The following is a 24,004-nucleotide window of genomic DNA, read 5'->3' as shown; positions in this document are numbered from 1 at the left end:
TTAATCAGTCATGCATGAAATAACAACACCAATCACCAACCTACCTAAAAAGGTAAAGGGACCCCTGACCATTAGGTCCAGTCGTTGCCGACTCTGGGGTTGCGACGCTCATCTTGCTTTATTGGCCAAGGGAGCCGGCGTACAGCTTCCGGGTCATGTGGCCAGCATTACTAAGCCGCTTCTGGCGAACCAGAGCAGCGCATGGAAACGCCGTTTAGCTTTCCGCTGGAGCGGTACCTGTTTATCTACTTGCACTTTGACATGCTTTCGAACTGCTAGGTTGGCAGAAGCAGGGACCGAGCAACGGGAGCTCACCCAGTCACAGGGATTCAAACTGCCGACCTTCTGATCGGCAAGTCCTAGGTTCCCCGCATCCCTTACCAACCTACCTACCTACCTCTCTCCTATTTGGGGTTTGTTAGGTAGGACAGGAATGGGGAACTTGTGGCTCTCCAGATGTTGTCTGACTCAAACTCCCATCAGCCCCATCCAGCATGGCCAATGGTCTGGGATGATGGGAGCTGGAGCCCTAGTATCATCTGGAGGGCCACAGGTTCTCCATCCCTGTGTATGGAATTGTGAGATATAGCACTTTTGGAACCTTGATACAGGAATCATTTCCTCATGTAAAAGGAAATTATTTCTTGTCATTTATCTCACAGGTCTCAGAAAGCTATGCACACCTTCTTCTGTGCTGCTTCATGTCTATGAAGGGATAAAATTGCAGTCTACCTCTTTATAAAATATTTATCACTAAATAGAAATCTTTTGGTTGGATTGTTGGGAGACAAAAGAAAATAATGCTATGCAAAATTCTTGGGCGGGGGGAGTTCAGGATAAATCTTTTTCATAGTTATTAGACTTTAAACAAAACATTTATCCGCCATTCTGTTAGTTAATGGAACTTGGCTCAATCATATATTTTATTTATCATATATTTTTCAAGGACTGCTGACCACTGCCCCATGTGGTGAGCTGCATAAATGCAGCCTCTCAGGGAAGAACCATCCAGATCTAGCCTGGCTTCATCCACCCAGGCTGGCTATTGGCTTCCCCTTGGCTGTATGAAGTATATAAGGACTTCCTTTTCCAGCTGCACCTTACTTTAGCAACAAGGTCTACCTGAGTTGTAGCATGTATTGCATTTCTTGCATTACATCTCTGCCTTGGCTTTTTTCCCTGACTCTACATCTTTGTTGCCCTTGTGTTCTGTTTCCTGATACTCTCCAGACTGATGCCCACGGCCCAGCCCTGTGTGATACACGTAAATATACAAAATTCCTTTATTATGTTCGCTTATCCTTAGAACCAAAATCACCTTACAGTGAATGGAGAAGAGAAACATTGCCATTTTACAGAGTATGTTGAAACAGAGAGTAAGGAGTGTTTTTTGGCTGTAGTCACATGGCTTGAATATAGGAGCTAATGTGCTCACAAGCATGAACAGTGGAGCACTATTTTAAAAATCTTCTGTCCCCATGCAAATAAGTGTTGGGAAGGTGTGACCCTATCAGCACAATACCATATATATATATATATAAAAGCTCACAGTAAAAAGAATCATGACATCTCTTGCTACTGCAGAAACAACCATTTGGATAATTCCCACCCAACCCTACTAGCTCTTTCAAAGGTCCAAGATGAGTGTCTATCACTGAAGTGTGTCAAACTCAAGTCAATGTCTTGATTCAACATATTATCCACCAAGCAACATTTAGTTTGGTTTTTCAGAAAGAGGCTTGTTTTATTCTGCCCTTCTTCCTTCTCTTAAACTGCCTTGGATGTTTACCCACAACATAAAGTTCCAATATTGAGATAAAAATGGTATTTGTGACCCATCCTTTCTCAGAGTGAAGAACCCATTTAACCCTCACACAATCCAGTGAAGTTAAGCTGAGTTTTAGTGACCGGCCGAAGGTCATGCAGAGAGATTTGTGACCTGGAGTGGGAATTTCTCTTATGTCACAAATACTCTAGCTGCTAAATGTACAGTGGTACCTCAGGTTAAGTACTTAATTTGTTCCAGAGGTCTGATCTTAACTTGAAACAGTTCTTAACCTGAAGCACCACTTTAGCTAACGGGGCCTCCTGCTGCTGCAGCGCCGCCAGAGCCCATTTCTGTTCTTATCCTGAAGCAAAGTTCTTAACATGAAGCACTATTTCTGGGTTAGAGGAGTCAGTAACCTGAAGCGTATGTAACCTGAAGCGTATGTAACCCGAGGTACCACTGTACTGACTTTAAAACACCAAAATGAACCCAGTTAATTCTGTGGGATTTTTTTTAAAGAGAAAAGATGACTTCAGGTTGGAATCTTCTGCTTCCATATGTAAGAGCCAGCAAGTCCCATTAAGACATAGTGGGATTGACTTCTGAGTAAGCATGCATGAGATCGCGTTGTACATAAAAAGGTTCTCACTACAATTCCATATCTTAATCACAAACAAATGCAACTCCCTTAAGGAAAAAAACCCCAGAACCCCAATCACACACCCCACAACTGAGTCCTCAGTTGAAAGAAAGTATTATAACAGGATGTGGTGATAGCAGGAACTAGGCTGGTGGCAGGAACTAGGCTGGTGGCAGGAAATCAAAATGTTCTTAGAAGGCCACTCCTCACTGCTAGGGGACCGTTCTTGAATGACTGCAAAATGCAACTAATAAATGTACCTCTCTTTTAAAAAGCTGATTAGATTTAATGTCTCTCTCACACACATGTAAAAGGCTGAGGTGAAAACTAATGATTAAGAAAGCAGTCAGTTACTGTAGTTTTGCATGCAATCATTTGGCAAACTGGTCATCCGTAACTTCTCACTTAGTAGCAAAGGTAATTTTACATAATTCCTGTTTCTCTGTACTTCTGATCTGAGGTGATATCCAATAATGTTGCTTGCTTGTGCAGGGAAAATCAGCTTGTACAATAGGACTTCCTTTTCTTCCCTTGCACCCCACCCAATTTGCCCCAGATGATTCCCCAAATTTCTGGAGTAGATTCTGGGGGTGCACTGAGGTTGCAGGGTGCCATGACCCATGACAATGCACTGTATGATGGAAGACCAAGGAGGATGAGGCTTCAGCCATATCCATTGGAGGGCAGGGACTGACGGGACCTTCTTCAGGACCTGCGTGGCATGAACACACTGTCCTGCTGCCTTCTTCTGATTCAGAGAAGTCTCTCACAATACTTGTGTTGTCAAAGACTGCAAAATAAGGCAAGAGCCCTTTAACAGTCAACCAGCTCCTCTAGGAAGGTGGGGTTCACCATTACAGGATCAGTTAACTGACATACAAGGCTTCTCATGGATCTAGGTGCTTGCAGAGACAGTAGTATATATTACTGTCTCAGCAAGATCCTGGGAGCTCTCCAATGTCCTGCTGGTGCTCAGGACATTGGAGATGGCACACAGCCAGGCTTCTCATATGAGCCTCAAGCTCTCACAGAGCAGGACATGGAAAGGGGAGGGGAATGAGAAGCCTTGTTGCACAAGTGGAGACCACAAGTGGACCTTCTCATGCAATAACTTTATCAAACCAACAAAGCACACACAACTTGACTTACAGCAGCCACCTCTCTCCCTTCTTGCCATTATCCTCTAACAAGGACAGATTATTTTCCTTTGCTAACTCCCCACCCCCCCGCATTATCTGAGCACCAACATAGGCTGATTAGGGTTAATAATTTCCAGGGTTGGCTGTTTAATGGAAAAGCCTTCTATTGAAAGTTTATTTCTTGACATTAAAGTTTTATAATGCAAAGGGGCATGATGGAATAGCCAAAAGTGACCATGCTCAGGCACCATATAGCATTGCCAGTACAGAAAGTTTGAAGCTTCTGAAAGTTATATAGGCTGTCAAAATAAGGTACTTGGAAGCCCTTGGCACAGATGTGCATGTGAAGTGCCTTATTGCAATGACTTCTAGGAATGACGTGGGACCAACTCACATAACTATCATCTCATGATAGCTGCAACTATCTCATGATAGCTGCAACTCAGCCTGGCTGAGTAAAACGGGCATCACAAATCAGTTCTGTGAAAGTTTCTTGTCGATGGAGGCTAGTGGGGCAGGCAATATGTTGACAGACAATCACTATTACTCCAAGAAGGGTATTAACTGGCCCAGAGGGGGAAAAGCAACAACTTAGGAACTTCTGATAAATCCACAAAAAAAACATGTTACTCATTTTTAATCACTGGATGTCTCTATCCTTATTGCACGCATATCTGTTTCCAGGTGTTATGTTTTTGCTTTTCCATATACCGTATGTTATTAGACAATATATTGATGTATTGTATTACCCCCTGCATTTTTATTACCTTGTGATATTTGTGTGTGTGTGTGTGTGTGCATGTGTAGCATTAAGTCATTTGGGGACCTTTGGGTGACAAGTGACTACTAAGTTAATACATAAAATAAAAATAAGGTGGCACTGGACTTCAGTTCCCATCAGCCCCAGCCAGGACTGTCAATGCTAAGGGATGATGTGAGTTGTAGTCCAACAACATGAGACGGACGCCATCATATTTAAGAGCACTTCCAGGACCGATATAAATAACAAAGGGGATATAGGGCAACCTTGTCGTGTTCCTTTTTCAGCCATCTTGTCTACCCCTCAGTGTTCCTACTAGAGCAGCACAGACTAGGAATAGGCAGAAAGTAGATGGGAATTTGCTAGTCAATTTCTGTGTGATTTGCAGTAGATCAACAAGGGTTTCTGACTCCCATATTTATATAAAAAAAGGCTACTCCTTTCTCTTTTCTTAATTAGGCTGCTAGGATTCCAGAATTGTAGCAATGTATGCAGGTAATCCCAGTGGTGAAGTTAATAGTTCTGCACCCTCAACAAGTATTGTGGCCCTGACTCTGGTTAGCATGAGTTGGGGTTCTGGTCCAAAACCAGATTTCACAAACTTGAAGGCTATCCTCACCTGTTTAAAAACAAACACATTTCCATTTGCTTTCTCTTGACCAGCCCTTTAGCAAGCCAGTTTCCTGAGACACCTAATAATTACCTGAGGGGAGAGCAGCTTGCCAAATATCCATTACTCCAGCTGTCCTGTGACTGACACATACACAAGCCAAGCCGCTGTTAATACACAAACATTTTAGAGCAGACACACAGGGAGTAAAATGCAAGAAGTAACATCTCTGATTAGCTGGAACCTATTTTTCCTGATGGCAATGACCAGTGAAGGCTCCAGTTCAACTCTAAGTTTCAAACAAAGAGGCTTATAACATGAACTGGGATGGGACATGAAAAGTCGTATTCCCACAAAATCATTCCATTCCAAGATCTCTGTTTTGCTTGATAATGTCCTGCTGGGCATACTCCATAATTAATTGAAATCTACTTAATTAAAAACAGTCTGCAGGGGAGGAATGTGGCACGGTTATATTTGCACTGAAGTCAGGTAACAGTTGTTATCTTTTTTTTTTCAACCCTCAAGGTATTTGGATGCTATGCAAATAAATACTGCAAGAGATAGGATTCCTCATGCTCTTGGTACAATCTTTATAGATAAAATGCTGGACTACATAAATAATATTCTTTGTCGACTTCTTTGATTATGCTTTCGATCCTCCCACTTAAAACTGGTGTCTTATTATGCCTGTGTAACTATGTAAAAGCAATAAATTTCATTAACAGTAGCAAGACTGTCTCTTGCTAATGGTGGGAAAAGGCAATGGAGACAATAAAATAGATAAATAATATCTGAGAACAGAATCTGAAAAGCAATCAAAGCTGTAATCCTGTAATTGCTTACCTGTGAGCAATCCCCTTTAAAAAACATTTGCGCTGTAACAAACAAAAATGAACTCACCCCAAAAATCTAGTGCTTTTCTGTATCCAGGGCTTTTTTCAGCCAGAACTTGCTAGAACTCAGTTCCGGCACCTCTCAAGTGGGCGCCATTGCCATTCTAAGAGAACGAGGGAGGTGTTCATGGTGAGTTCTGGCACCTCTTTTTTTGAGAAAAGTAACACTGTCTGTATCTGTACCTATATCATTATTTTTACATTTAACAATGGCTGTTTTTGAGATTCCTGATTTCTTTGTTGCAAGCCACTTTGAGCATGAAACTTTTTGTGGAAAAGTAGCATACAAATAAAATTAGGAATGAATATGTATCTATCTCAGAAGGGGGGGGGTGGTTGGAAAATCCAGAGTTTGATGCTGGTTGTGACTTACAACAGTAATTCAACAGTAATTTGGGTTTTAATATAAACCAGTGGATTTCTACAAAAAACAGCTTCCCATTACCAGTGAGAATGCTCAATCCTTGTTCGGCTTCTTCTCCGTTTGGTCTCCTCCCCTTTCCTCTGTGATTTTTTTTGTAGGGATGAGAGCAATCCCAGGTGCACTAAGCCCTTTAATTTCCTCTACTGATACGTAAGGGAAGCTTTGTCTTTCATCCAGAGCCATACCTAGGGTCCCTTGCACCCTTGGCAAGGCGCTTTAGCAGTGCACTCCCCCCCCAATCACTTTACCACAATAGCTACATTAGAAAATACTATTTTACACAACCAAGTACAGTGGTACCTCGGGTTAAGTACTTAATTTGTTATGGAGGTCTCTTCTTAACCTGAAACTGTTCTTAACCTGAAGCACCACTTTAGCTAATGGGGCCTCCTGCTGCTGCCGCGCCGCCGGAGCACAATTTCTGTTCTCATCCTGAAGCAAAGTTCTTAACCCGAGGTACTATTTCTGGGTTAATGGAGTCTGTAACCTGAAGAGTATGTAACCTGAAGCGTCTGTAACCCGAGGTACCACTGTACTCACAAGTGTACAGAGTGAGGGCAAGACGAGGGTGAAAAAATATGCACTCCTTTGTGCTGTGGTGCCGCACACATATACATCATATACTCCATAGTCTGATAGGTGAAATTTGTGCCCCACTCTGGTCACCAATCCCTAGGTCGCCTCTGCTTTCATCTCCAGGGACACTGAAAAAATAGCTTCTCAGTGTGAATCGCCCTGTGATCTTTGGGTGAAGGGCAGTATACAAATTTAACAAATAAAAAGGAGATCGGCTCTTTCTGACCTTTAGTTATGTGTATCTGCCCTCTTGCTCAAGCCATTCCATTCTATGTCCTTACCTTCTACCCGGTTCTCAGGGTTCTCCACTCTGCCCCCCCCCCCCATCCCAGCATGACAAGTCCTATTTGGGCTATTCATTTCTCTCATGCGATAACAATGATATAAAGCGGTGCTGACAAGCCCTGCCCTCACTGGTGCATCATGGTGCCTATTTTAACAGTCCCCCCTGAGCTGTAGAGCATCCTTCTGAACTGAGTCTCTTTTACTTGTGTGGCCAATGATTTAGAACCCTGGTAAAGTCAAGGAGGGCTGTAAAGAAGGGGAAATGATGCACTGGAAGGGGTGGGGTGGGGCTTGCCAGTGCAACCCTGTTCTCCCACACACGACTGAAAAATGAATGCCCAAAGTAGGGCTTCAGTGTCTCAACATTATGTCCCACTGAGCTATTATGGGTCAATTTGGAGTTCTGCCCCTCCTGCTGCTTAGGGTACTAGTGCCCACCTCATGGCTTCTCCAAGTCTGCCAACACTCAACTGATTCATTGTGCCAGTGGTGTGGTTTTGGTTACATATGAAAATATCCAAATAAATATTAGTATACAGATTTAAACTCATAAGCATTGTATTTCAGACATATCCCCCCTCCCAAATGTTGGTAGACTGTTTTTCCGCAGTGATTTTAACTTACCTATTCTGTATTTTTTTAAAAAATAAAGAGATTCTGTTTTCAGACTCGGCTAAACAGAGACAAGCTTAGGCCCATCTAGGTTAAAGTCTTGCTTCACCAGACTCACTGCATAGCCACCAACATCTTCCAGAGTTTTTGTTTGTTTTGCTAAGAGTAAAAAAGAAAGTTTGTCAAGCAATTTCATACAGTACTATACAAATTGTAAAGCAATTTCATACAGCACTATACAAATGATATATAATGACTATATTCAGACAAAGTGTCTTTTAATTTATTCCCCATTACAGCATAATATCCCCCTATTGTTTACTCTGTTTCTATGAAATAATACCCAACAGAGACACACACCAGAGATTATCACTTTTTATAGCAGAATTGTATTAACTATCTCCAAGGAGAGTTTCCTAAGGACATACAAGAGCTTAGGGAGAACTTTAATTTTAATTATGTTTACTTCGTGCTTGGAGAGTCAGGCTAAAGGGCTTCTCCCTTGGCAAGTTCTTGCACAATTTGCCAATTCATTGTTCTGTTAGTAAAAGCAATAAATATTAATGAGGAGGACAAACAACATGGGATGTAAACTATGTTAACATTGAAAATATACTTTAGAATCCTCATCCCAATTTGCACAGCTATCTTGATAGGACAGGAGATGGATTGAAATGATCCAAATTGCCAGTGCGTTTTGCCTGGGGGTAAGCCAAGGTGTTCAAATTATAGACTGCTCTCCGACTATATCTTAGTTGATTAACTGGATGAGCTTTAGCTGATACGCCAGTTATACTAAATTATTTCTACATATGGGTAAAAACAATAGTTCAAAATCAAGAGGCATGCCTTTCCTTTGTTTTTTGGACGATGTATCCATGTATCATAGCAGCCATCATATTCAAAGAGGCATCCCCCACAGTCTTAAGACTATGCTTGCCATCCATAGGTTTTAAAAATATAAATTTCCGAATGAATACACACAAACCATGAGTAATCAGGGTCACCATCTTTTTCTTTTTCAACTAGTCTATAAAAATAAAATAAACTTTGGGCTATACTGAATGACATATCCATGCGACTGGTAGGCTGCCCTCTGAAAGACATCCTATCACCATATCCAGCCCAACACGAAATTCTAGTGAAAGTCAGTTTCAAATTGTGCTGTCCCCACGTCTGTCTACATTGTCCATGAATGCTTATGAAGATCTGTGCTTTGGATCCATTATCTTTTTGGGCACCGCAGCAGGGCTGGCAGGCACTGGATCTGCTATTCTTACTGCGCTGTCCAAACAGCTTTGCTTCATACTTAGTTGTAGCATTGTCGCAATGGACCTTTGCTCCTGTAACTGAAAGGGCAGCCCTTGGCTCATGGTTCAGAGGGCAGAAACAAGGATTTCCCTTGATTTTTAGTCCCAGCATTACAGCAGCTAGGAACACCTGAAGACAAGCAAAGCAACACTGCGACAGTAAGGAAAAGAGAAGGCAGGAACTGAGAGGAAATGGAAAGCAAGGCTGGAGCAGGAGCAAAATACTGAAAGAAAATTAAAGTTAGCATATATGAAATAGTGCTTCATCTAGTCTTCTGTTGTTGATTGGCAGCAGATCTCCCATGTTCTGAAGCAAATGTGTTGCTTCCTGGGACCTGCAGAAGGCAGGATCTGAATCTAGGACCTGCTGCATGCAAGCATCCTTTGGGAGGAAGGTTGGCATAAAAAAGAAAACACATGCATACATGCAGCCATTAAGCTATAGTCCCTAAGAAAGTGAGGTGAGTTTAAGAAGCCAAATCTAAAAGATGCAGCAAGTTCTCAAGCTGTTTCTCCCCACTCCTGTGTGCACCTCAGAGCAAATGTAAAGAGCAAGGGAGCAGGCGTAGTAGACTGATCTTTACGTGCTGGCTGCAGGCCACCATTTGTGTCTCCCAATCTGGCTCTCCTATTCTTTTCCTTTCCCTTGTTTCTCTCTCCCTTTCGCAATGCTTTCTCTTAACAGGCAAGGGAAGCAGTAAAAGCTAAAGAAAGTGGCAGACCACTGGAAAATGCTCCAAATTGATAGTATTGGTAGGGTTGCAATGCTAGCATTACACGCAGGGTTGCCATGGCGACTGTGCTTGTGGAACTCGAAGCGGCACTATTTTATTTGTACTTTCAAAAAAACAAGCATTACCAAGTGCAAATTCTGCCACCTCAAATCTCCCCGAAGAGACAACTTCTCTCTCTTTGCTTCACGATTGGACTTGGGGCTCCGCATTTACCACGGAACTTATAGTGTCTGGGCTGCATTTTCCTAATTTGTGAAGAGCGCCTATCAAATCACAATCTAACAAGCCGCACACTCTAGTAATACAGGCACAATTTTCGGTGTTTATCAATTCACAGGGAATAAAGAAAAAAGCATTTGAAGCAATACTACCGCAATACTGATAATATTATCTTCTGCCTTCTCACACTATAGAACGGCATACATATTGGGAAGGAGGAGAAAAAAATATGACCTTGCATGTAGAAGGCAAGTTGCTAGACAAAATTAACTACTTTTCCTTTTATTAAGTAAAATTTCCTTTCTGAGTTAAATGCTGGATGAATGTGGTCCAGAAATTTCTGAACCTAACCTGGAGCTGAATTGATTGGCTCATGATTTTGCACGTGTCATCTTACACCAAGTTACACCAGGCTGGTTAAAATCACTACAGTGGTACCTCTGGTTAAGTACTTAATTCGTTCTGGAGGTCCGTTCTTAACCTGAAACTGTTCTTAACCTGAAGCACCACTTTAGCTAATGGGGGCCTCCCGCTGCCACCGCCGGAGCACAATTTCTGTTCTCATCCTGAAGCAAAGTTCTTAACCCGAGGTACTATTTCTGGGTTAGCGGAGTCTGTAACCTGAAGCGTATGTAACCTGAAGTGTATGTAACCTGAGGTACCACTGTACTTTCAAGAATAAAATGAAATTATGAAACAGCAGCAACGGCTCCTTTGTCATCTAGGCCATTTCTTACAGCTTCAGATTGCAATTTCTAGCCATAAAAATAGCTGTCTTCTCATTGCCACACCCTTGTTCCTCTTTCAACTTGCCTTCTCATCTCCAGTGCCCTTTCAACAGCACAGCCTTGCCTTGTTATTCAATTGGGTAATTTCCTGTGACCTTGGATATTTATACTTGCAGTCACACAGCGTAAGCTCTAATAGTATCTGTTATACCAGCTTTGATATTGCTTAATGGCAATGGCTACCTGCAGAAAATACACAGATAGAAATGGCTGGTAACTTTTAACATTCAAATTTCATGAAGGCCTCCATCTTCATTTGTGGCATTTTTTCAAAGCAATGCAAAAAAAAAGTGTTAAATGAAATACTACAAAGACAAAAACGCACAGTTCAACACATTACAAGATAAATTAAAAGTAATAACATGAGATTTTTAAGTAGGACACACTTTTTGATGGAGATCTTTAAGTTCTTTCAAGTTCTTGTACTTTCACTAAATGCTTTCTGGGGCAATCATCCCCAGGATTGTTTGTTGAATTGCTTTTATGAAAACTTGCTTAAAGAATCAGAGCCTAGGCTCCCACAACATAGTCACTTCCCCAAACAATTGTGTGGAGATACATTTGGAGAGCAAACCATCTCATGGATTTGCTTAGATATCCATTGAAGAGTTTTGCATGCAAGTTTCAATTTTGCTGAAATTAAAAAACTTATAGATGTTCCTTTTCCGAAAAAAAGTTGAGTCATATAACCTCCATATTGATTTGAGCTGAATCTGGCTGATTAACGAAGTTCTGAGTCTTTTAATTGGTGCACACGCCTAGTAAACAGCTTATAGAGAGCAGCAGATAAAAGAACTGCTCCTGAAAATGGATTAAATGGACAACAACATGTAATAAAAATGGGTTGGCTCTAGAGCTCCATTAGTGGAAGAAATTCTGGTGATGGTGCTATTCTGTAAATGATTGTCCAAGAGCTGGTGGAGACATTGTGTGACTTTATGCAAATGACTGTGTATTGCTTTGTGCAAACAAAACACAACTCTGGATATCAGTTCTCTTTCTTCATGCAAGGATTTTGTGCCAAAAGAGAAAAAGCCCTTCTTGACAAGGAATGAGATTCCTGTTCATGGAAGACCACCTCTGGATCCAATCATAATAGCTCTGAATGCTTGTTGCCCACAAATACGTAAAGTATAGCTTAGTAGTGATTTCCACTTGTTAAAGGCCTTGAATAGATTCCATTCATATGCTTCCTTCCAAAATCTCTAATTTTGCCTAAACAAGGCTCTTGCAAGGTTTAAATCCCCCAAACCTATTTTCATTCTGAAGGCAGCTTACATAATAAAAAGATAACTACAATTCAAAAAATATTTTTACTTCCTTCATACTACTTCCGTATCTAGAGTTTCTCCCATTTAGATATAGAATTTTTTTTTAAAAAAATATCACTACTATTCTCCATCTCTCCCCATTAGTCGACAGTCTGCATCAGTGTCTCTGAGCCTTGTCATCTATCTCAATATATCAATACTATGAAGTCTAATTGCAACATATCCTTAACTACCTGGAAAATTCCTATTAATGCACTCTTTCCTTCAAATATGTTAGTGAGCTGTTTTATTTACATTTAATGTGTCATAAAATGCATCTTCCAGCGTACCGTCTCATATTCCATTTGAGTATCTGAAAGATAACACTGTGTGTTTCACTGACGGCAGACTGAATGTCCTCAGTCATTTAATGTATTTTATTTCTTAAAAGCTTCTTTGCAAACTAACAGAGCACAAAGCAGTAAAAGACCCATTGAAATAAATGGGAGAGTTAAGCTCATGCTTAAATGTCTCCTGCTGAAACCAATGAGACTTCAAAATGATTACCTTTGGCTAGATTAGGAGTACCCAGTAACTGTAAAGAGGATTCCTTCCATAGATGCTCTAGATGAATCTTTATAAGAAGCCATAGGCTGAGCTATAACACTCTCTACACAGTTCCTGTAATTGCTTTGTTCTCTAAAACGCATTTATTACTATCTTGAGATGTAATTTATTAATATATAGAATAGAACCTTAGTAATATTAAGGTTAGGGTTGCAGGTGGCGCTGTGGGTTAAACCACAGAGCCTAGGGCTTGCCGATCAGAAGGTTCGAATCCTCACGATGGGGTGAGCTCCTGTTGTTTGGTCCCTGCTCCTGCCAACCTAGCAGTTCAAAAGCACATCAAGTGCAAGTAGATAAATAGGGACCGCTCTGGTGGGAAGGTAAATGGCATTTCCGTGCACTGCTCTGGTTCACCAGAAGCAGCTTAGTCATGCTGGCCACATGACCAGCTGTGCGCTGGCTCCCTCGGCCAATAAAGCGAGATGAGCGCCACAACCCCAGAGTCGGTCACGATTGGACCTAATGGTCAGGGGTCCGTTCACCTTTAATATTAAGGTACTAAAACTGAACGTACCATCTGAATAGCAACACAACCTGTAACCCACATGCACATTGACCAAGGGCACATAGTACAATGTATTTTGGCACTCACTAAAAGGCACAACTGCTGTTAACAAGTATGCCACTGGGAGCTAGGCTGATGGGATACCATAAGACTCAGTTACAGCATTCCAGAGGGTCTGTGCTGAGTGCCTCTGATCAAAGTTGTCCCATGGAGTGGGTCTCAGGCCAAGTCAATCGATGCTTTTGTTAAGGGGTCAATCACCCTGCATTCCCTATTATTTTGGTCGTTAGGAATGGAACAGGAGTTCCAGCAGCGATAAGGGTCCATGTAGTTTATAATCCTGATGCTGGAGGTTGGAACCCTTGCAATTAGGAACAAAGAGGCACGTCAAGTAGGCAACTAATCAACTAAGAAACTCTCTAGTCAAACAGATTTTTTGTTTATATAACCTTCAAATAACTTACCTGCAGTTAGTAATGCCAGGAAGCATCATGACAAGATTGAGTTGGAAGAGAATGAAGACATTTATCTTCTGCATTGCCAATTCACTCTGGTTCTGGAATTCCAGAACACCTGGATAAAAAGGAATCTTATGTACACTAGTAGTTCAAAAAGATCTGCAACTCGTTGTTGGGATATGAAATTCATTCCAGGAGACATTCAGCCCAATTCAAATCTATTGAACTCTATGCTGAGTTCATTTGTGAGTACGGCTTTCTTCATTTACTTCATGATTGGGAAAGCACTGAATGTTAATTTCAAACGTGTTCTCAACCTTAAAGTGAATGAGGAAGATTATGTCCATTTGTAGAGGGTGGAGGGATGAACTAGAACCAAAATATCTGGATAATGTGTATTGGCACAGCTTAATTTTTTTCAGTCCTGTGGTGTCTATAATTGAGTGATATGAACTTGAGAATGAATCTTTGGCACACTTGCACATTGCAGATTTCCTTTTATCCATTTTGTATTTATGACCTCTTTCTTTATTGCTTTCTTATCTAATAAGTTACACCATAAATTCAAAACACAGCAGTAGATTACTCTGCGGCTTATAATAAAATCCACCTGATCTCTCCCCCCCCCCCAATTAATTGAGAGGGGAAAGGTAGCTAGATGTCACTTACTTGTGTTTTTCATCTGTACAATTGGAAAGCAAATCCATTTTAATTAGAGACATCAAAAGCTTCATATCATATGCTTCCCATGGATGTTTTAATGAGAAATAAATAACTTAGTGTTTTAGTTTTGCATTTAGAAGTCCTCCTTTTTCTCAGTGAGTAATAGACAATCTTTGTAGCAAGGCTGATGCCAGTGTTTTGGGTAAGGATATATCCAGTATTATGGAGGCAATGGACATTGGGATAGGAGTTTCTGCTTATCCACACTTTTTGATACATCATCAGGACTGGCAAATACCTTTAAGGGTAGGTAGAATGGGGTTAGTCAACCATTTCAAAACTCAGATATATTAAACTAGCACAATTCTTTCAAATTCTAGAATGTGTCTCCCTACCCCTACAGCAACAAAATACTAGAATAGGGGGTCACTGAACAAAATGGATTAAGGGCAAGCAAAAATAAGTATTTCTTCAAGTAATACATAAAGATGTGGTGCTGGCTTATATGGCTTTTTAAAAGAGTATTAGACCAATTCACAGAAGATTTATTTTTCAATGGCTATAATTCTCCCCACCCACCCCCCTAAAAAAAGCTTTAAAATGGAACATCAGAAGGTGAAACATGCTAGATCAGGGACCAATAGGACTTTCCATCAAGTCCTGTGAGCTTCCTGTGGGTATCTGGTGGGTCACTGTTGGTGCTAAATTAAATGGACCTATTATCCAATCAAGTAAAATGTAACTACCATGCTTGCTGCACAGCTTCATCGATTATTAGCTGTCAAAGTAACAGGTTCTTAAAATGTGTAGGATGCACAGGTTCTTAAAATGCCTAAAATGTGTAGGATGCAATGGATCGCAGATACAAAATAATTCATTTTGGGTTTTTTGATCAGTTTCAAGACAACTGTGATCTTCACAAATATATGCCCAGTCGCAGGGGAATTAATTGAGAATTCTCTGTTTTAACTACAGATGACCAGTGCAGAATATACAGCCATCATGCAATCTTATTTCTAAATGGACCTGCTGGATACAGTATTTTATGAGTTGACATCTTTATTAACATCTGGACACAACAGGAGACCTGAGTGCTGTGTCCCAGATTTTCTATCATAAGCAAATTATCTGAGGATTATATATTTAACTCAGTGTTAATTTTATGGTTTGTTTTTTTAAATAGTACAACATACACCCCATTTTAAGTCAGGGACATGTACCCCCTTCCCAGACTGGTGTTGTGCAGACATGGCCCCCTTCCGGAAGAGAACATAACAGTGAGGCTTTTTGTGTGATTTAATCATAATATTGACAATTTTATCAAATTTTTACAAAACTGATATTGTTTCTTTTTTAAAAAATCTAACTCTTAGTAAGACTAGAATGGGGTTCTTTTAAAATAGAAAAGCATTCTTATGCTACTGCTCTTCTGGAATATTCATATTAAAAACCCTATGTAGCAAAATACAAACTGTAGCTAATAAAAGGTAATTCAGTCCACCATGATATTTTATACCATTAATATTCAGGGAATCCACAGTAATATTGCGTTATTAGCAAGTTGTATGCACAATGGCATTGGTAAATTTAAATATAAAACTATAAATCAAAACCCCAAACTTAGGCTGTGGCCATAATTGATATGGGACATGTATTAACTTTCCCCTTTAGATATTATTTTCATAACTACTGTCAGCAATCACTTTCAGCCTAAATAATTGGTTTTAGGAACTAAACCCTTTTCATAAATAGAAATAATTATATGGTGTTCATAAAGCTCCATGATAGAAAGAAGAATAATTCCTTTGATTTTTATATAATTTTATCACAGCCCACCAAGAATAAATAAATAAATAGACACATGAGGATAGTTACCACTTTATATCCTCAAAACACCACACAAACATCCACTAATTGATCTAATGAGAGGCTAATTAATCTTATGGGGCCCAACTTTAGTGTCCCACTTGTGATTTCTGTAATTGGGCCAAGTTGCAGAATTCAATTATTCCACTTTCCAAAATGAGGGTATTTTCTCACTCTCTAAATATAGGAGTATCTCATCATAAGTTAGAAAGTTGGCAAAAAAAACCCTAAATGTTAAAATCTTCTGTTAGAAAAATATAGATTTGTTAAACAAAAAAAATAAGCGTAAAAAGAAGGGTTGGGCCTCAATAAAAAAAGTAATTTATGCTTCAATGCAAAGAGAAAGAAATGGCTCTATGGGCAAAATTCAAGTACGAGTGACCAGCGTTTTAATTGTAAAGTAGGTGCAACATTTTTTAAAATGTTACAACACTGCATGACCTGTAATGCTCACAATATTTACATTAACTGCTTACATAAAACCATAAAAACTCTAAAGAGGAAGGAAAAAAATCTATATGGACTGAAACAAACTATTCCTAGCACCCACATCAATGCCAATATTAACCAATGAAATCAAGTGCACAAAAATACTTTACATAGTCTACTAATGTAAAGTATACATTGGTGAGAAAAGTACAAACCTAATTCGTTAAAAATGTCAAAAGAAGGGTTGGTCAATACAAATTCAGTTTTAGGGACAAAAAAAATAATAACTCGGGGAGGGGGGGAGAACTAAATATAAACATACACCCACTCACCCAAACACACACACACACACACGAGTATTCATGAATAGAAACATCTGTTTAGACGAGAGCAGAAAGCAGGCTGGTACGAAAAATGGACATTAACTCTTTAAACATAACAAACACATCAACTCGTAACAAAACAAAAACAAAAAAAGAGTGCTAACTAAACTACACAAAAGATCACTTCACATGAGATTTCATGTAGGATTATGGCAGGCTGCCCTGCCATTACACAAAAGACAAAATGAACCTACCCAGCAGAAAGAAGGAAGGGTTTCTGTCTCCAGGCCACTGTAGCTTAGTGTAGCTAATTGCATTCCCTTGGGTTGGGGTGTGGCAAAAAGGGAGAAGGGCTGGGTCCACATGTGATAAGAGCAAGTCCTCTAGCCCAGGGGTAGTGCTGTGTGCCTTGGCACAGAAGAGCGGATCATGGGCATGTTGCTCCCTCAGATCCCTCTGGGGCTAATGGGGCTCATGTCACATAGGAAAATGGAGTAGGTGACGTGGGCAGGGAATGAATACTCCTTGTGTAAGCACTAGATTTTGGTTACCAGCCATGGATGGTGCCAATTACCAGCAGTCTTTGCTAGGAGAGGTAACTAGGCCATTATAAGGAACGAAGTTCCAGAATAAAACACAATGGTGGCTTCCCAGATGAAGAGGTAGAAGGTGGTCCTAAGGACTCCATCTTGGGCCCAGGCATGGCAAACAGAGAATATGTTTTGGGCTGGCTGGGGAGAAGGGGAGGGCCACTGCTGCCCACATGCAGCATCAACACTGAAAGTGACACTTTCTTTTAAAGATACTGGTATTTTGAGAATGCCTCGCGGCTTTAGGTTTGTGTAGTGTATGATCAGCTTTCTAACGCACGTTTCACATTTCTTTCAAACTTAACATAACATAAATAATCTGGTTAATAGATTCAACCTGCACATTTCTGCCACATTTATATGTATATATATAAATATATATATATAAATTCATATAAATTTATATATATATAAGAATCTGTTAATGGTATAAATAATTCTTATTAAATAAAATAAATCTGATATGTTACATAATACTGATAAAATCATTGGCTGGGATCCAAAGAGCTACCTTTAAGGTACATCCAAAGATTTGGGTGCGCCTAGCTGGATTCTTTTTGACACAAATATCCTCTTAACAAGAGACCCCACGCTGTATCACAAACTGTTTTTGTAAGTCCACTCAGGTTCAGAAGTGGTTTGCTACCCATATGGTTGGGAAGGAGATTTTCTATTCAAGAAACACAGGCCTGTTGGGTGCACAGAACTAGTTCTGCAGTTCTTTGGATCCTGGCCAGTGCTGCTAGTAGTTTTGTAAGCCACCTTTCAGCTCTAGAATATTAATACTGGCCAGTGGGCATCAGTATCAGCAGTAGGGTGATTCAGAGACCACTTGTGCTGAGAGAGTCCCACTGAACTCCATAAAAACACCCAGGCACAACAGGCCACTGAAAGTTCTTCTTTAATTTTAGGAACACTTTTTTCTGAACTGTAAGGTCTGACAATTAACAAAATTAGCTATGAGCATGGTTCTTAAAACTGGGCTATTGCTCCCATGCATTAAAATCAATCATGTCCCCCGTTTCAAAATATTGGGCTAGCCAATTTAGGCTATGAAGGGGTTCAAAGAAAATGGTGGTATAAGATGAACTTGATTTTAAAAACAGGTGGCTATGAAACTCTGTTAAAGCAATAGCGGACTAAAATATTCTATCTAAATATTCTTAATAAAAAATCTACAGCATTCTACTTTAAAACTCAGGCAAATAATAATAAAAATGCAACCAGCAGTTGCAGTGTTTGACTTCTTAATTTGACCTGCAATCCCACATCCCTTTAGGAATCTGCAAGGTTGCACTCTCCTACAGAGACCTTAAATGGAGTACAGCACACTTCCAGGCAAGGTTCATTCCAAACAGACACTATAAATGAACACTCAGTGGCGAGAAGTGTTATGTCATAATTAAGGTATTACATAATCATGCCTTTTCAACTGCTGTTAAATACAAAAACAGCATCTTTTACATTATTATATAAAAGCATTTAGGCTGTATTTTTATTTATCACTTTACACTGGTAGTCTCTTGTATGTGTACTCAATAGAAACCAAAGAATTTTGTACACTATTTTTTTGTACAATAAAAGATAAAGTGTGCATTAGGTACGCTTGTACATGACAATATTGTACATTATTTACATTTGAGATATCGTCATGAAATTCTGTTTTATCTATATACACAATGAAAATTTTGCAGAAACATTTGGACTATTTCTTATAATCACAATTTTAGTATTATAGAAAAAAGGGTTCTATACACACACTGTAATCTTTTGAAGATCTGGATTAACTTCTCCTTCTTTACCAATAAGAATACTGTACCACTGTTTTGTTTAGCACCCTGTGGTGATGAACTCTATCCATCCTGATATTATATATATATGTGCATGTTTTTTTTTTTTAAATAAGTACTGGACCAGTAACAAAGACATTCAATGTTATCTAGAGATCTTCCTCCTCTTGGGTTTTGGAGGCTTCAGCTGTCTGTCTCCCTGTGGAATTTGGTGCACCTGAAAAAAGCACAAAGGAAACAACAACAATGAAAATGCTGGAAGCCAGTTAATAATAATGAAATACTTGTTATTTATAGAGTATTTTTTTTCATTGTGTTCAAAGGAGCCCATATACGTCATCTCCATAATCCTTATAAACACCTATGCTTTATTATTGGGTTAGATCCTATAAACCAGTGTTTCCCAACCTTGTGCCTCCAGCTGTTTTTGAACTACAACTCCCATCATCCCTGACTAGCAAGACCAGTGGCAAGGGATGATGGGAATTGTAGTCCAAAAACAGCTGGAGGCCCAAGGTTGGGAAACACTGCTATAAACGACCCGCATTCATAAAATGGGGCTTTCTGGCCTCCCCCTGCCAAGAATAGTGCTTCAGATTTTGGCAGTAGGGGGTAAAGCTACAGATAGGAGGTTAGGAGAAATCAGCACCCACCCCAAGTTGGGAAACAGAAGCATTGTGCCGAGCACCATTAGACCCAAGTAATTATTCCCATAGTAGAGGTGGGGATACAGAATGACAGTGAGCTGCCTACAGTGATGCAGCTAGGTAACGTTAAGAGTCTGCCCTGAATGGTGTTACCACCACACCCCGTTCGACTGTAAATGTGTATCCCTTCCCAACTGTAGGAGTGATGAAGCCAAACAATTTGTATGCAAGCCAAGAGGAAGTGTGCTAGACTGAGGCCCATTGATCATTTATTACGTATATTGCAAGTTGCAATTCTTTACTTACTTACCTGCGATTAAGCCTTATTGAACTCAAAGGAACTTCCTTCTTGATAGACATGCACTCAATTGCACTTGATAGACATGCACTCAATTGCACTATAAGGGACCTTGAGTATGAGGCCTGTGGTTCCAGACTTAAGAGATGTCATTAAAAGGTCCCATTCTATTTATTTGCTTGCTTTCTTACATTCATATATCCCACCTTTCTTCCATTTTGGAACTCAAGGTGGTGTATGTTAGGTTCCCATGAGGTTTCCCATCCAGGCACTGACAGATGCAGACCTGCTTGGCTTTAGAAAACTTTGTCAAGTCTCATGTCTTCATATCAAATGCTAGGAATAATCTATGGTAGCTTCTAGTTCTCTGCGGTTGCTGAAATTATAATGGCTCTCTAATTGTAGAATTTAGGTTCAGTTGCAAAAATAGAACCATCATTTTGTTAGAATCACCCCTCACCCCTGGCTGCTTTAAATAAGTTATATATTCTGCAGTTGGTACTCACATTCCCAGACATTTTGTCAAGTTCACTCATGGCCTCATGTATAGCAGCTTCTAAATGATTATTTAGCTTCCCACTTCTAGGATTAAAAACAAAGGGAAAAAATTACAGGAATGCCCATGACTTTTTGTAGTAGAATATGCAATTTAAAAATATGTAATTTAAAGACATAAACTGCAAACTGAAATAACATTCTACTCAAATTTTCAGCCATGGGAGACCATCCATTGCATACAATATAGCAGTTTAGATTAAATGCAGCCTATGCCTCAAAAAGCATAAAAACAAAAAAAGCAAACTGTAACTTTAAAAAATTGCATACACCAAACACATAGGCATAAAATCAATCTTTTTTTCTACATGAATTGCAAATTAACTTTATGGGGCAATCAGTATTTTAGTTTGCCTCTTTTAAAGGTGTTTCTTTTAAAATGACAAACTGCACAACAAAGAACACGTTGCTCAAAAGCAGAGGATGGAATTATCACATTTTTACTAAAATGCTAAAGTGGATGTTTGAAGAAAGCACTGGCTGTCGTGGTGGGGGGAGGGGGGGAGAGAGAGAGAGAGAGAGAGAGAGAGAGAGAGAGAGAGAGACAAAGAGAGACAAAGCAGCAGGTATCAAGAGGATAATGTATCTTTCTTTTTAACTTAGCTATGTGCAATCAGTATGTGCGCCAAAAAAAATTGCCTCTCACAAAGGCATGATTCAACTATTTAGGCTGCTTTAAAGAATCACCAGGCTGCTGCAGAATTTAACAATGGCTTGCTTTACCTGAGTCCCAAACTGAACAACACTGCATTTATTCCATAGCTGGAGAGTTCAATATGAAGAAAGCTTCTACAGTGTGTCTGCTACCTTCAGTCTAATTACAGAATATTCCATGATATCTATGGCTTTCATGGATCCTAGGGTTCCATATATGCTTATGTACTTTAGGGCCATTTGCACAATATTAATTTCTTATGTGCATATAGCACCCATAGTGGAAACTCCATTTACACTGTCAGGTGTGACAAACACATACAAGTTCATTTTGCAACAGAGATTAAACAGACACATTATGGCATATGCAGAGTCTATTCAATTTTCTACATATATGTTGTATCCAGGAAGCAAATCAATCTTGTCTGTCCTGGCCCTTGGTTACGGAAAGAAACAGATAACTGGGTGGCTTTTGCAGGGCAGCATACAGTAATTAAGTTAACCAATTATTCTGGATAAAACAAAAAAAAAAATCCTTCCAGTAGCACCTTAAAGACTAACTAAGTTAGTTCTTGGTATGAGCTTTCGTGTGCATGCACACTTCTTCAGATACACACGAAAGCTCATACCAAGAACTAACTTAGTTGGTCTTTAAGGTGCTACTGGAAGGAATTTTTTTTGTTTTGACTATGGCAGACCAACACGGCTACCTATCTGTAATTATTCTGGATGTTTTTCAGAATTTTTCAAATTGCTTAACATGCAACTTTTTAGTGCCTTGTTTTAGTTTCATAGCTGTCGTGCTATATGTGTAATTTTCTTCAGAATTCACCCATCAACTGCACCATGACCACACGGTGGCCAGAAGAAAACTGGACCGCAAACATTTAATCTTGCCTGCATCATTTATATTGCACTTTTATCCAAATGGTCTGTATACAAAAAGGACTGAAATATTAAGGACTCTTCAGAGAAACCGGAGGAAGTGATAATATGATTAGATATTACAGGTGCAGAATACACCTCTTTCTAGAATGGTCAGGTTTGCATGAAATGACTGCATGTCTTTGTGGCAGAGAACGTTTCAGATTCACTCAAACACAATTGGATTATTATGAAAATAAAATAGCAAGGAATATGGGATGTTCCCCTGCCCCCACTTTGTTTTAGGTTAGATGTGTTGGGCTGTCTGTGGACATGTAACCATGGCCTGCCTTTGCCCAGGAAATACATTGGTCCTTTTGGGCCATAATGCCTTTGTGGGTGCACTGTCCTGAGAGAATCTTAAATAGAATCTCCTGAGCAGTTACAGGTGCCCCTACCAATCTTCATTGTCTGCACCTTCAACTGATGATTGTAGAGGAACCTGCAATGAGATCAAAACTAAAAGCGAGGCATTGTTCATCTCTCCCTACAAGGAAAACATCACGTCATGAGATAAGGTGCAGACAAGAAGTCTGTGTGGCTGGCCTAAAAGCATGGCCCTGTCAGAAAGCTCCTTCTGATATAGCTCAATAGTCCCTTCTGTTACCAGAATGCACAGTAAGCTTCCTTCTCCCTCCTGTGTGGGAGAGAACTATTTTCCTGTGGAGCAGCCCTACCTGGCAATGGTTGCCTGTGAATTTGGGGAAGTGATTGCCTTGAATTTAATAGATATAAGAAAAGATTAGATGAAACAAAATTCAAATAGTGAATTTTATTTATAAAAGGCTTCCTAAGGTACTCCGGAGTTAACAAATATAAATCATTTTGCTATAATGTTACAGTAACAGCAAACAGTAATATTGACAGAAGTTAGAACTGGTAGCAGTATCGTTTTTGTATTCATGCAGATATAGTACTTTCCTTTGTGTCCTATACAATGTACGCAGAATTGATGCTAAAAGAGCCAAAACTAAAATTTGCTTAACTTCAAATATTATCCTTTTATAAACAACGTATTTGTGTGGCCTACATTTTATTTTGGTGTACCTCTTATCTAATTACTGCATGTGTTCAAATAAATGTCTCCGCTCTCTTCCCCCGCCCCCTGCCTGGCTGCTTGTGTGGTGCTACATTTGAAAGGGGGTGTTTGTGCTTAGCTAAACTAAAAAGAGTGTTAATTGCTTCTCCTCTGACTGATGTGCCCTCTCTGCAGGCTGCTCACTTAATTGCTCACCTGCTCATTGCTTTTTAATCTGTTAAGGTGTATCGTTTTTTCCCTCTCTACAAGATGCATAGTGGCTTTAAAGCTGTGGTCTACTTTTCAGTGTGGTAATTACTAATGGGATACACTAATCAGCTTGTTAGCTCATCAGGGAGCATGTTAATTTCATGATCTCTGGCAAACTCTATGGATGGGCTTGGCTAATTGCCATCTTTGGGATTAGGAAGGAGCTTCCCCAGCTCAGATTGGCTAGTGACTGAGGGGGTGGGGGAGAGGGAGAGAGGAAGAGAGAAGGAAGATGGGCAAAGAGGCCGTGGCTTGTGTTGTCTCATCTTCTTCCAAACCCAACTAACTTCTAATTGGTGTGTGTGCATGCGCATGGAAGCTGTAAGCACACCACAAACTACAATTCTTCTTTCAAATTAACTTCAGTCTTTGTAAA

General features: G+C 39.8%; 1 protein-coding gene and 1 long non-coding RNA gene across 6 annotated transcripts in view; one reads left to right on the top strand and one right to left on the bottom strand.

The window, feature by feature from the left end:
• Positions 1-24,004, top strand: part of LOC310833876 — a 45,550-nt gene that overhangs the window by 9,703 nt on the left and 11,843 nt on the right. The gene's annotated exons all lie outside the window — the stretch shown is intronic.
• MBD5 (methyl-CpG binding domain protein 5) overlaps positions 16,497-24,004 on the bottom strand; it is a 109,504-nt gene continuing 101,996 nt past the window's right edge. For all 5 annotated transcript variants that reach the window (XM_083703641.1, XM_083703640.1, XM_083703643.1 and 2 more), the window contains 2 exons: positions 20,714-20,789; positions 16,497-19,479 (listed from right to left, as the gene is read on the bottom strand). In XM_083703641.1, coding sequence (XP_083559767.1) covers positions 19,408-19,479; positions 20,714-20,789 — 148 coding nt within the window. In that variant the 3' untranslated portion in view covers positions 16,497-19,407. The remainder of the gene's footprint in view (positions 19,480-20,713; positions 20,790-24,004) is intronic.

Source organism: Podarcis gaigeae (assembly GCF_964106915.1).
Source record: "Podarcis gaigeae genome assembly, chromosome: 1".
NCBI lineage: Eukaryota > Metazoa > Chordata > Lepidosauria > Squamata > Lacertidae > Podarcis > Podarcis gaigeae.
The sequence above is the reverse complement of the archived record's forward strand: the minus strand, read 5'-3'. Positions and strand labels throughout refer to the sequence as shown.